We start from the raw sequence: 15,000 nt of genomic DNA on the forward strand, positions 1-15,000 counted from the left end.
ACACACACTACCACCATAATGACTGGCAAACTGAACTTGCTGCATCCTCCTCTGCTCTCCATCCCCACCACATAAGTGTTAAGTGCAGTCTTTGCTCTGCTCCGTCAGAACATAGCAAGGGAAAAAAACCCTTGGTGACTGCAATTCCGCCCCGTCACCCCTACCTGCACTCTTCCGTGGATATCCTCGTGTTTAATTAATGCGACATCAGCTCACACAGCTGTGTGTGTGTGTGTGTGTGTGTGTGTGTGTGTGTGTGTGTGTGTGTGTGTGTGTGTGTGTGTGTGTGTGTGTGTGCGTGTGCGTGCGCGCGCGCGTGCTTGTGTGTGTGTGTGTATGAGGGAGAGAGTACGTGTGTACGAAAGCCCATGTGTGTTTGTGCATGTAGGATGCAGGCTAGCACGCCTCAGAGCACTGAGAGACGGGAAATTCAGATAAGATATCTCTCCTCTCCTGCAGTGCTGTGCTTTGGCCATGCGCATCGTCTGAAGCAGTGTGTGTGCGTGTGAGTGTGCGGCTGTTGTGGTGCTGCGGCGGTCGATGGCTCCCAGAAAGAGCCCCTTTCTCTTTCTCTTCCCCATCTCAATGTCGTAGTCTCGTGCCATACCCCCCCCCCCCCCTCTCTCTCTCTCTCTCTCTGTTTGGGGGGGGGGTCCAAATGGACAGGCATGGCCCTATGTCCAGACTATGTCATGGGCTAGTCATGATCTGCTGTTTGGTTCCTCTGATTTTATTTCGTTATAGTGGTAGAGTTCACACCATTCAAACGAATCGTGTTGACCAAATGTTACAGGACACTCAAGACAAGACTGCAACACGTTACCAAAACACCAGGCACACAATGGACATGCGCTTAAATCGCGACCCATGCCTCCTCTTCTCTTGACTTGACTTGACTCGTTGACGTTCGAGACATACGCGGTCCACGCTTTCCTTATTGGCGACAGTGTTGGCCCGGGCCGTTATCAGATTAGGGGTAGACAGCGATGGGGTTGTGGGTGGGGATGGTTATGTGGCAGGCGACAGGGTTTTGCCGTTTCATCCCGTCCCGTTGCTTTTTTGTTTTTGCTGAGAGCAGCTCCTCCTAAGAAATAGCGGGGAAGCTGGTGATAGGAGGATGTGGGGTCGGAATAAACAACTGCCTCTTGCATAATCTGCTGTACAGGGATTAACATGTCAACAGTGGCTTCGTGTGATGACGGCGAACGCAGAGAGAGAGAGAGAGAGAGAGAGAGAGAGAGAGAGAGAGAGACGGGGGTTCGTTTGAAGGTCCATTGACAGCTCAACGGGCAGGGTTAGGGTTAATCATTGTCATGCTCACATGCGAATGGCGGGAGTGGATAGACAGGACGCGTTCAGCCTGCCTGCTGTCCCCGCGTGCTCTTCAAGGAGCTGCGAAAGTGATGTTCTAGTTGATTAGAATGATCAGCGCGAGGCGGTGAAACAGGATAAGCGCTGCTGTATCGTCGCTAATTGCATCGATTTTACGTCGCACAGGCGTGCTTCAAAATCACACCTTTCTCCTCGTCCTCTCCCATGTGCTTTCTTTAGCCCACTGCTGGCAGCCCCCAAGCCCTCCTACACGCGTATACCGACGTTCGTTTGCGGATTTAAATTCGTCATCGTCACCAAGTGTATAGGCTACATTTCAGATAGGCTCTCAGATATTCTCCTCACCCCACATTTGCCTTTATCTTAGACCATAGGCATTCAGTGTGTGTGTGTGTGTGTGTGTGTGTGTGTGTGTGTGTGTGTGTGTGTGTGTGTGTGTGTGTGTGTGTGTGTGTGTGTGTGTGTGTGTGCCCCTGAGACTTCGGTCTTTGGTGATTAATTGGTTCGCACGAGCTACGTTGTAATGAAACCTGCAGCAGCACAAGTAACACGCGGCCTCGGTTGTGCAGCGGGCTGTCTGTCTGTCTGTCTGGCCGCATCAGACGTGCACGGCCCTCCACGCAGATTAAAATAATGATTTACGTAAGAATCCATCGAGAGGAGAGGAGAACGGCGCTGCTGACGCGCCTGCTGCGTGCGCACGAGCGAGCTGAGGCCAAGGCAAACTCGTGCACATAACCTCTGATGCTAAATGAAACGTCACCGGCTAAATGAAAACAAATAAATGGGAGAGCGATAGGCCAGAAGGCGTGTTAGTCGGTGTGTGAGTGTGTGTGTGTGTGAGAGAGAGAGAGAGAGAGAGAGAGAGAGAGAGAGAGAGAGCGAGCGAGAGCGAGAGCGAGAGAGAGAGAGAGAGAGAGAGAGAGAGAGAGAGAGAGAAGGACAGAGATGGTGGTGGTGGGGGTGCTGTGGGGCTTATGAACATCAGCAGGTGTTTCTGTCTTACATAATTTGCTTTATCATATGACACACACACACTCCCACTCACCACGCACGCACGCACGCACACACACACACACACAAACACACACACAGGCTTACATGTGTGATATGCTTTCAATTCACACCCTGTCTTGCAGTCTGCCTGTTTTACTCTTTAGGACCAAGTAAGCCACATCTTTACTACATATGAAAAGTGGCATAGCAGCAGAGAGAGAGAGAGAGAGAGAGAGAGAGAGAGAGAGAGAGAGAGAGAGAGAGAGAGAGAATAGTAAAAGACATCTGTCTGACTGGCACTTCCGATACAGCACAGATGTGCACCTGCATGGCATATGAGTGTGTGAGCGAATGTCTACTTGTCTGAGTTGAACACCTAGGCCTATGCAGTCGCCGAAGGTATATCCTGCTGAAGGTATATCCCCGAAACGCGACGTTTCCAGTCCCCCATCATTCCTACCACTCCCATCCACCTATTTATAAACTTATATATTAAATACAGAATTTCAAAGAAATGCATTTAATATGCTTACCTTACATAGATCAGTGCGTGCACAGATGTTTGTGAAGACAAAGCTAGAAACATTAGGGCAAATCCATTAATTTAGGCTAGTTAGAAGTTATGGGCCAAACAACAATTTATTAGTTCACTATCTGAAATTTGGATTAAGCATGTATGCATTCATCTTCGTTCTTGCTGGAGAACGGACTTCTGGTGATCATGCCGCTCTTGCAGGAGAGTGGCTGTCCACGCGGTGGACCGATCATCAAAGTGCTTCACAGGGTCCGCAGGGACCACTGCACTGAAGAAACTGAGATAGATTATGTGGCGTATTGGGCAAAATCGCTGGCCGTGGTGCTGAAGTACTGCCACGGCTAAGAAATGTCGGTAACACTTTATTTTAGGGATACATCTATTGGCACTAATACATACAATGTTCCTGTATAAGTAACTTGTAAGGCATGTACAAAGCAAAATCAAACATTTGTTAGGCATGTATTCGCAAATGTCTTGTTCATGCACAATAAGGGATTTATGACCAATTTAACCTTAGTAAGGACCTAATAGGCCTTAGCATTTGCTTAGTTAAGAAAAGAAAGCAGGTGGTAAATCAGGCATGCCAAATTTCATTATGCTTCTCTTGAACTTTAATTTTTAACAAAAATGCATTCCTGAAACAGAAGTAATTGACGTTGTATTGAGTCACATGACTAAAGCAATTTGGACGACTAGAGACGATTCACGCGACTTGAGCGACAGTTTGTAGTTGGACTTGAGCTAATAGTATGCAAATTAGCTGTGATGCGGTTCGGCGACAGCCATCACAGCCAATGGGAATGTTGGAATGCTTGCTGTTACCGCCAGGCTTTTAGCTGACATACTCTGTCGCTTCTATCGATCACATAGCTCTTGCTGCACAGTCCAGCGATTCTCTGTCGCTTGATGTTTTCGCAGCCGGTGTATTCGCCTGGTCAGTGGGGATGGAATTCAGGCAGAGTCCAGAATCCAGGACAGCAGAGGGTGTAGTGTTTTCTTCTTCTTCTTCTTCTTCTTCTTCTTCTTCTTCTTCTTCTTCTTCTTCTTCTTCTTCTTCTTCTTCTTCTTCTTCTTCTTCTTCTTCTTCTTCTTCTCAAAGACACACTTCAGAAATCCTGCAACTTTAGCAATAGATTATTTAAGTGTGCCAGCCATCCTTATTTACATTTCGCATATTGACATAGTTAAGAAGCATTGGGATATTTGCACAGGCTTAGTACAACATCGATTTTTCACCTCGATTTTAAAAATACAATTGGTCATGGAAGAGACGGAAGGAGTTTATTCCGTTATTCTCTGCCGGCTCTCTCAGCAACCTCAGAAAAGGATCCACAATGTCGTAAAGTAGGGATCTGTTTTGCCTGAAAAGGAATACTATAAACTAGCCTTAAGAATCATCCTAACTTTGATAACAATAAAAGTAATGCATGTGTCCTCCCTTATGCAGATGGCAATAAAGTGTGTGTGTGTGTCTGTGTGTGTGTGTGTGTGCGTGCGTGCGTGCGTGCGTGCGTGCGTGCGTGCGTGCGTGCGTGCGTGCGTGCGTGCGTGCGTGCGTGTGTGTGCGTGTGTGTCTCTGTGTATGTTGTGGGTGTGTCTGTGTCTGTGTGTGTTTTAATAACCATAAAAAGGGATAATGACCTTCATACACAAACTTTCACAGTATATGTGTGTGTGTGTGTGTGTGTGTGTTTGTCTGTGTGTGTGCCTATACATGTGTACATGTGTCTAGTCTGTAACTATGAAAGTAACATGCGTTGTGTGTGTGCGTATGTGTGTATGTCTTTGCGTGTGTGTATCTGTGTGTGTTTGTGTGTGTGTGTCCTCTTTCCTGCAGACTGTCCGTCATGGCTTCCCGTACCAGCCCTCCGCCATGGCCCTGGACCCTGTCCAGAAACTCTTGGCCATCGGCACGCAGAGTGGAGCCCTGCGCATGTATCCTTTCCAGGCCTGCGCGCACGTGTGTGTGTGTGTGTGTGTGTGTGTGTGTGTGTGTGTGTGTGTGTGTGTGTGTGTGTGTGTGTGTGTGTGTGTGTGTGTGTGTGTGTGTGCTTGTGTGTGTCTGCAATGCCATGCAACTGTGTGTGTGTGTGTGTGTGTGTGTGTGTGTGTGTGTGTGTGTGTGTGTGTGTGTGTGTGTGTGTGTGTGTGTGTGTGTGTGTGTGTGTGTGTGTGTGTGTGTGCGCACGCACGTGTGTGTGTGTAGCACCACATTGAGATGATGGGAGGAAGGTAGGTGGCTTTGTTTTCTTCATTTTTTTGTGAGGTGCTGCGAGTGTAGTGTATTGTCCACACAGAGTTATGTGCTGTCATATACTCTTAGTGGAAGATCTGGAGTGTAATGACCACTCACTGTGTGCAGGTGCGTATGTGCATGCGTGTGTGTTTGTGTGTCTGTGTGTGTGTGTGTGTGTGTGTGTGTGTGTGTGTGTGTGTGTGTGTGTGTGTGTGAGAGAGAGAGAGAGAGAGAGAGAGAGAGAGAGAGAGAGAGAGAGAGAGAGAGAGAGAGAGAGAGAGAGAGAGAGGGAGGGAAGGATCATGTGTTCTTCCCAAATTGGTTAAAGGCAAGTGGTTAGGGTGTGTGTTTGTGTGCGTGTGTGTGTGTGTGTGTGTGTGTGTGCATGTGTGTGTGTGTGTGCGTGCGTGCGTGTGTGTTTGTGCACAGGTTTTGTTGGAGTGTCACAATGGTAATATATGAAATATATGCGTGTGCGTGTGTTTTTGCATTCGTTCATTGGTGCATGCATACTGTACAAGCTTCACATCTTATTGGCTGTGTCCATACTGCAGTCCTTATTTTGTGGTTGACTGGCAGTAGGGAGAAATATCTTGTGTTCAGAACTCTGTGCTTGAAAAAACACCCTCCGAAGACTTTCAGTATATACAGTGAGTCCAATATGTATTTGATCCCTTGCTGATTTTGTTGGTTTGCCTACTAACAAAGACATGATCAGTCAATAAATGTTATGATAATATGTATTCTAATATGGAGAGACAGAATATCAAAAAGAAAATCCAGAAATTAACTGAAGAGAATATATATTAATTTATTTCCATTTCATCGAGCAAAAAAAGTATTTGATCCCCTGCCAACTGATTACAGTTCCGGGCCCACAGACCAGATGGGCACTTCCGATCAACTTGTCATCTGAATTAATGACACCTGTACATACTTACATGCATAAAAGACACATTTAATCAGCAGAATCAGTCCATAGTATGAGTGAATCAGTCACACTCCAACCTCACCAGCATGGGAAAGGCCAAAGAGTGGTCAAATGATATCAGGGACACGATTTTAGACCTGAATAAAGATTAAATGGGCTGCAAAGCCACAAGAAAAAGACTGGGTATTAATGACCCAGCTGTTGATGCATTTCTTCCAAAATGTGAGGAATATAAAATGACTATCCATCAGCCTGTCTGGGGTTCTATACAAGATTTGACCTTTTGTAGGGAATTGATAATCATGAGAACAGAAAGAAATCACCCTAGAGCTGCACGGGATGAACTAGGCAATGATATCAAAGCTACTGGGACCAAATTCACTGAGAAAACTACTGGTAGCACTTAATGCCACAGAGGTTTAAAATCCTGTAGTGCACACATGGTACCTCTACTTCAGAAGGAACCTGTGCAGTCCCACTTGAGGTTTGCTAACGGACATCAGACTGGTTTAGGATATGATAAGGAGGTGCTGTAGTCAGATGAAACCAAAACCAAGCTGTTTGGCATTATCACAATTCAATGTGTTTTGAGAAAGAGTACTGCTGTCTATGATACCAAGAACACCTTCCTCACCATCATGCATGAAAGTGGTATCATTATGGTTTGAGGGTGTTTGTCTGGCCAAGGCACAGGACAACTTCACATCGTCAACGAATGGATGGAGGGAGACATGTAATGTGCAATACTGAGTGCAAATGTCCTTCCCTCCACCACTACACTGAAAGTTGGGCCATTTTTGGATCTCCCAACTTTACAATAATACACAACATACTGTAAAAGCAACGAAGGAGTGGCTCAATAAGAAACATATTAAAGTTGTCAAGTGGCCTAGACAGTCTCCAAATATTAACCCTATAGTAATTCAATGGAGGGAACTGAACCTCCCATTTGCCAAGCTACAGCCACAAACTATTAATGTTTTAGAGATAATGTGCAAAGAAAAATGGGCAAAAATATTTTCTACTATATGCACAAACATTGTCATCAACTAAAAGAAGCATCTGACCTCAGTGCTAGACAACTAGGGCTTTGCCACAAAGCACTTTATCTTCTTTAGCTAGAGGGGTCAAATACTTATTTGCCTACATTAAATACAAATAAATTAAAATATATTATTTTAAGTTATTTTCTGGAATTTCTTTTTGATATTCTGTCTCTCCATGTTTGAATACATATTATCATACATTTATAGACTGATCATGTCTTTATTAGTGGGCAAACCGGCAAAATCAGCAAGGGATCAAATACATATTGGACTCATTGTATGCAGCCCAGGAGATCAAAAAAAAGAAGCAGCAGTGTTTCTTTGTGTGTGTGTGTGTGTGTGTGTGTGTGTGTGTGTGTGTGTGTGTGTGTGTGTGTGTGTGTGTGTGTGTGTGTGTGTGTGTGTGTGTGTGTGTGTGTGTGTGTGTGTGTGTGTGTGTGTGTGTGTGTGTTTTCATGAGTGTCCGTCTGCCTCTTTGTGTGCTCCGGCTTTGTGTGTGAGAGTTCTTCTTTAAAAAATGTAGCGGCTGTGTGTGTTTGTGTGTGTGTGTGTGTGTGTGTGTGTGTGTGTGTGTGTGCGTGCGTGTGCGTGCGTGCGTGCGTGTGTGTGTGGCAGTAGTGCAGTGGGTAGCGAGAGTGATTTTGTTTCGCATTCTGGAGGCTGAAGGCAGTTATTTGAATTTCCTCATACAGTCGTCTCCTGGCTTGACCTCTCTCTCTCTCTGTGTCCGTGTGTGTGTGTGTGTGTGTGTGTGTGTGTGTGTGTGTGTGTGTGTGTGCGTGCGTGTGTGTGTGTGTGTGTGTGCGTGCGTGCGTGTGTGTGTGTGTGTGTGCGTGCATATTTTTGTGTGTGACTGTGTGCGTGTGCATTTGCGTGTGTGTGTGTGTGTGTGTGTGTGTGTGTGTGTGTGTGTGTGTGTGTGTGCGTGTGTGTGTGTGTGTGTGTGTTGATTAGATGCTGACATGAAATGGCAGTTGTGGAGCTCGCTGCAGTCGACCTGACTGAACCTTCACAGGCAGAAAAACACAAGACAGAAAAAAGACTGAAAAAAGACAAGAGAGAGAGAGAGAGAGAGAGCGAGGAGAGAGAGAAATGGAGAGAGAGATGGAGACAGACAGACAGACAGACAAAGAGAGACAGATGCAGTGAAACAAGCAGAGAGAGGATGGGAAAACACGAAGAGAGGAACGGAGAAAAGAAGGCTGAAAGATGGAGGTATAGTGGAGGAGAGAAAAACAGAAAGACAAGAGAGAGGAGAGAGAAAAAGACAGAGAGAGGGGGGGGGGATGGAGATGGAAGAACAAGAGAGACCAGAGAATCAGACACTGAGAGAGAGAGAGAGAGAGAGAGAGAGAGAGAGAGAGAGAGAGAGAGAGAGAGAGAGAGAGAGAGAGAGAAAGAGAGAGAGAGAGCACAAGATATACAGACTGATCCTGCAAGAGACTAATGCACCGCTCTCCTCAAATCAGCCCCTGCATCCCATAGACTCCTCTAGGTGTGTGTGTGTGTGTGTGTGTGTGTGTGTGTGTGTGTGTGTGTGTGTGTGTGTGTGTGTGTGTGTGTGTGTGTGTGTGTGTGTGTGTGTGTGTGTGTGTGTGTGTGTGCGTGCATTTGTGTGTATGTGTTTGTTTGTTTCTGTGTGTGTGTGCATGTGTTTTTATTTCTTTGTGTGTGTGTGTGTGTGTGTGTGTGTGTGTGTGTGTGTGTGTGTGTGTGTGTGTGTGTGTGTGTGTGTGTGTGTGTGTTGGTACGTGCGTGCATGTGTGTGTGTGCACAGTATATGGACTACGTCCTTCTTGATGGCCGCTCTTAACTTGCGAAATGTCTCACATGTCTTAATGTTTGTATGTATGACTTTATGTATGTATGTATGTATGTATGTATGTATGTATGTATGTATGTATGTATGTATGTATGTATGTATGTATGTATGTATGTATGTATGTGCTTTTTTGTTTTTGTTTATTGTTTTTTTGCGTCATGTGTATCAGTGTTGTGTGTATGTGGCAGCTACTGTATGTATGTCCAAGACAAATTTCCTTCGGGACCATGAAAAAGGATCTTGAATCTTGAATCTTGAATCTTGAATCTTAATGAGGGTAGGCTACCTATGCTTCAATTTGGAGATGGGCAAAGTTTGTAGTAACTTGAATCTCGCCAGATAGTTGCAGTCATGCCCTACTCCACACATACGTCTGGGGCTTCACTTAAGGGGAGTTAACGAAAAACAAACGAGCCAATCGGGATGGTCGCACAGGATTTACGCCGACGTAGAATACAATGGTGGCTTGCATTGTCTTCTGCATTTGAACTGCGTTGTCGAATCTACCACATATTCACTCAAGTTGAGCAGAGAGTGGGTTTTGTCGACATTTATTGGTGACAAAGATCGTTTCCGCAAGGTTGCAAATTGTGGTCTGGGGGTGAAAGAACTTAGTCAGGACAGGAGCAATGCAAATATAATTTCTGAGGTCCGGAGAAATCGGAAACTAGACCCATTTTGTCGGGAAGTAATCAACTTTGAGCAGCCTGCAATGGCCCTGGGTAGAGGCGTGTTCAAGGCAGTGACGAGTTATTAGAAGAGATGTTCTATTGGGACTAAGAAAATGTTCGGTACAGCCTTTCCTGGCCTCGACCAGTAGCAAACTGAGGGAGGAGAGTTAACGAGGTCGTTTGGAAAAAGTTATTCGTTATATTCGAAGTCAGTGATAATCAGACAAGAAAGAACTGTAGTTACAGCCTAGTAACTTACAGTCACACTGCATTCAGTCATAATATCTTTTCATATCGTCATACCACCTCTGATAAATACACGGACAAAATTCACCACACACACGCACACACACACACACACACACACACACACACACACACACACACACACACACACACACACACACACACACACACACACACACACACACACACACACACACACACACACACATACATACATGGACACACACTCACATGGACACGCGCACACACACACACACACACACACACACACACACACACACACACACACACACACACACACACACACACACACACACACACACACACACACACACACACACACACACAGTGTACATATCAGTTCCTCGTCCATTGAGCATTCCCCTCGCCCCATGTATAGCATAATGGCTTTTTGCTCTTGGGGATGTGATCAAAGTTGTGCCAGTAGCCATTTTATCACTCCATTTGTCCTTGCTCATTTAACAAGTCATTTTTTTCCAAAGAAAGCTGTCAATGGTCGTCCCTGTAGAGCTATTAGATTCACTCCCAGATGCAAGCTATTACTATAAACACACACACACACACACACACACACACACACACACACACACACACACACACACACACACACACACACACACACACACACACACGCACCCGCACCCGCACCCGCACCCGCACACACACAGCAACTGGGCAGATGCTCCCATATACCGTATACATACAATGTGTACAAACTAGTGGTGGGCCGTTATCGGCGTTAACGTGCTGCGTTAATGTAAGACACTTGTCGCGCGATAAAGAAAATATCGCACGTTAATCTATTCTCAAAATATAGGTTTGGATGTTTGGATGTTTGGGTATGCACGTCACCATAGCGTTTAATTGACAGACGCTTTCAGACTGCGCTCCACCGTTTCTCCTCTCCACCTGCTGAATATGCCTACCTACCTACTAAATATGAAGTGTTTGCATGCTGAAAACATTAATCCCTCTGCCGTGGTAGGTGTTGTTTGAGTGCTTTTTCATAAGTGGTAGACTAAAGAGACGTTATTGTTTAAGGTGAACATAGAGAGACATTATTGTGTGTGAGTAGGCTACCAGCCCGACATAGCCTACATTTCCTCACGCATTGCATGAAACACATAGCCTAAACAACTTCCAGAAATCTTGCCTGTGCCATAATTGCAAAACATTCCGTGTGATATGCATTTTGAAGACTGTCAAACTGAAACTGGCAATATCTACTCTCACTGAATGTTTGTGTTGCAATCGCGCACATTTGCGACTCAGTGAGATATTCTCATGTCAAACGGTAATAATCCTCGCGGTTGTCGCGCTTGATTTTTTTTTTTTGCAAACTGAATTCATTTCGAGTTGTAACTCCTCTGGCGTTCTGACTCTGAAAACAATTGTCAGGTTTAGGCCAAATCGCCGTGTGCCAGTGCTGCAGGTTCTAGAAAGCGAATAGCCTGGCTTTGCTGAGGGCTGCTGTGCGCGCAGAGCTCCTCCCTCTCTTAAAGGAGCCGCTGCTCTTTTTACCAGTCAGTGGCAGATGCTCTCTCTCTCTCTCTCTCTCTCTCTCTCTCTCTCTCTCTCTCTCTCTCTCTCTCTCTCTCTCTCTCTCTCTCTCTCTCTCTCTCTCTCTATCTCTCTCTCTCTCTCTCTCTCCATTAGAAATGCTGAATTGTTGAGGTAATTTTGTTTAAATAGCCTAAATGTTTGATAGATTTATCTGTATTTGCCTCTACAATTTATAGCGCTGTTCATTTTGAAATTTCAGTATCTTATAACTGAGTGTAAATGCTTCCTAATATATTGGACACACTTTACTCATATTGCAGTGATTTTTTTTCATCACCAAGTATCAACATAACCATTTTTTGAAGATGAGAGGCATTATTTTGCTAGTGTGCCTTTTCTGAATGAGCCATTTTGATATAGATTAATCTAGATTAATCTAGATTAATTTCATAATTACAGTGAGATTAATCTAGATTAAAAAAAATAATCTATGCCCACCCCTAGTAAAAACACATGCAAACAGATACAAGCACATACACACACATACACACCCACACACACACACACACACACACACACACACACACACACACACACACACACACACACACACACACACACACACACACACACACACACACACACACACACACACACACACACACACGTCATGGAGCACAATAACATGTAAAAAAAAAAAAAACACTCACATCTGCAACCGCAAACAGTTACGCAGTGCTTTGGTGTAAAAGCTAATCATAATCCCACTCCATATGCTATGAAGTTACCATGGAATCCATGGCTGATGCATAGTGGAAAATTATATTTTAAAAACTACAACATGACAAAATACTTATCAGTCACTTTAAAATCTTTGTACGGCCGTAGCATTGTTGTTATGATGTAGCTATACATGTTTCAACAAAGAGTGAATGGGCCCATCGACGGTCCCTTCTTTCTCTTCTGGCAGTTAAAAGCTTTGCACCTCAAGTCAGTAATATGTATGTTCATGATGGCCTTGATGGCGATTCTATAGTAAAGACATGTTTTCAAGATTTGTATGCCTTCATTTGGACATGACGTTGAAGAGTAGACAGTAAAGGTTGGGGGGGGGGGGGGGGGGGGGGGGGGGGGGGGGGGGGGGGGGGGGGGGTGGGGGGGGGGGGGGGTTGGGTCTGGAAATGACCCAGGACGGATTCAAACATGGCTCCCCCTGGATAAGGTTACCCTAGATACGCATTAGCATTATCTGTCTTAGTATACGTAACCCAGTCAACCCATGAGAAGAAGTGTGACTTACCTGTACATAGCCAGAAAATTGCGGTACATGGAAAAATATTGGATGGTTTGAGGTCAATTCCAATGGTGTGATAGTCGCATCGTGAGCAAGGAAGGTACTTAACCGCAAACTACTCCCCAGATGGAATGACCCTGCAGCTGAATCACCATCAGGTGCTGCGGAAAAGACCGCCACTTAAGTGACATATTACACATTGCACTTAGTAGCTACACATACATTCAGTCACACTTAGCAGATGCTTTTATCCATCTTGCACAAGAGGACACAAATCAATATGCGACATATGATAACATGCCGACGATGTGCAGAGGACCACAGAGTGCAACTCAATACAGATGAGGCAAAAGCATAAGTCTTGTGGAAGTACATGGGTTGGCCATCTGGGGATGGAATTACAAATGGATACATTCAATTCAGTTGCAGTTTCAATTCATGTTTGATTAGAGACCACAATTTCAAGCATAAATGTTGCAATTTGATGTATTGTATCAGAGTTAGCCTCAGGCTAAGTTTGCAGTCCTCTGAGCCGGTGTTGTCTTGATATGGGCTGCTTCGTCGAGAAGCGCTAGCAGTAGGCTTTTAAAGTAACATTGCCTAAACCCAAACCCTATTCCTAACCTTATTTCCAAGAGGTTTGGTAATGTTGCTTGACGTCTAGCTTTTATTGACTCACATGGACTTGGTAACGTTGCTTTACGGCTAGCAGATTCCAGTCAATGAATGCAATAGAACCAGAAATATAAATTAAATCCTATGTGTAGATAGTAACAGGAATCACATCAAATCAATTTGACAGCCCAACATAATTATTATCACTTTGGTCAGTGACTACTGAAAATCAAGGTCATATTATACAATATTCATGTTGATATTGTTGTTCTTGATTGTTGTTCTCAATTGTCCTCAAATGTTCTCAAATGTTGCATTGTAGCCCCTTAATGCACGCCATACCTCCAGTCGCACGCTGTAATAGTCATTAAAAAGTTAGACAATACTATGACATAACACAGGGCCTTTAGTAATGCACTCTGACTTGGCCATTGCCATTCTGGTAACAGCAAATGTATAACGCCGTGACTTAACGGGTTAAGAATTACAAAATCTTTTCATATCTTGCTCAGGAGACTGTCCCCATTACTAGACCATTTTTTTATGCAACACAATGGACTGTGATATTCAAGCCAACATAGTAGCATCACAATGGCTACTTTAGATGCAAAATGGGTCTGTAGTATAATGTGAAGGCTGGGGCCATTGGACAAACGCTGCCTCTCCGCGTCAGTGCCCTTACTTCCAGGTCAAGGACCTGGCTCTGGCTGTCCAGACACAACGCCGATGCTCACATTGCAGGCCTTAATGTTAAACTATGTTCCATTGTTAGCTATGGGTCACTGCTCAAATCCCGTTGCTGTTGTTGCTACTGCTGTTACTGTTGTTTCAGATGGAATTGTAAAAAAAATAGCGGCCCTGGATATTACCAATATGGCCATGACAAATTCACAATGTATTATGTGTTATGTATTATAGTCAATGTATTGGCATTATAGTGTAGTGCGGTGATTGTAATGTCTTTTCAATTCATAGTATCCCCCTGTGCATTACAAGGCTAGATGCGATCAATAATCCTGTATCATTGTCAAAACATGACCTTCATGTGAAAAGAACACATAACACCAAACGATTATGGTCTCCTCTCGGATGCATAAATCGTTTACATCATCAAGTCTCCAGATCATAAAAATGACATTTATTGAACATGATTTTACAATGATGATGGACATCCCACTGACCTTCAATGGGGCGGTCCAACATTCAAGGCCAGACATGTTTGTATAATGTCTATTGGCTGTCAAGCACACCAAGGTGTATGCCACTTTTACAGCATGGCATTAATATTTTCAAAGCATTCAGGTTTTTTTTTTTAAAAATCTGATTCTGATTTTTCCAAACCAGACCAAACTGCGAAAAAACAAGTTGGTCACACTTATTGATAACTTGAACATGAAATGAAGGTTCACAATGACCTCTGGTGCTGACAGAGGTCATAGCTACACCAAACAAAAAACCCATCCCATAAGATTGTAATTTAAAATGGAGAAGAGTTTCACTTGGTTCCCATTGGTGGCGAAAAAAAATGCAGACACGATAGTCTATTTTACTTTTGAACATGTCAGCAGGGTCAAGAATATTTGTTGTTGTTCTGAAAATACTGAGCATGACCAGGGCAATTCAGGAACTCCCACCCACCATGGCCACCGTAGCATCGGCACAAGCCCTCACAGGTAGTTTAAGCTCAGGAAGAAGATTTTGCTAGACTGCAGTATTACCACAAAGGGGAAACTGTGGATGCCAGCCATG

General features: G+C 44.4%; 1 protein-coding gene across 1 annotated transcript in view; it reads left to right on the forward strand.

The window, feature by feature from the left end:
- Positions 1-15,000, forward strand: part of stxbp5a (syntaxin binding protein 5a (tomosyn)) — a 199,729-nt gene that overhangs the window by 637 nt on the left and 184,092 nt on the right. The window contains 1 exon segment of the mRNA XM_063223024.1: positions 4,704-4,801. Coding sequence (XP_063079094.1) covers positions 4,704-4,801 — 98 coding nt within the window.

The sequence above is a fragment of the Engraulis encrasicolus genome, chromosome 18 (assembly GCF_034702125.1).
Source record: "Engraulis encrasicolus isolate BLACKSEA-1 chromosome 18, IST_EnEncr_1.0, whole genome shotgun sequence".
Lineage (NCBI taxonomy): Eukaryota > Metazoa > Chordata > Actinopteri > Clupeiformes > Engraulidae > Engraulis > Engraulis encrasicolus.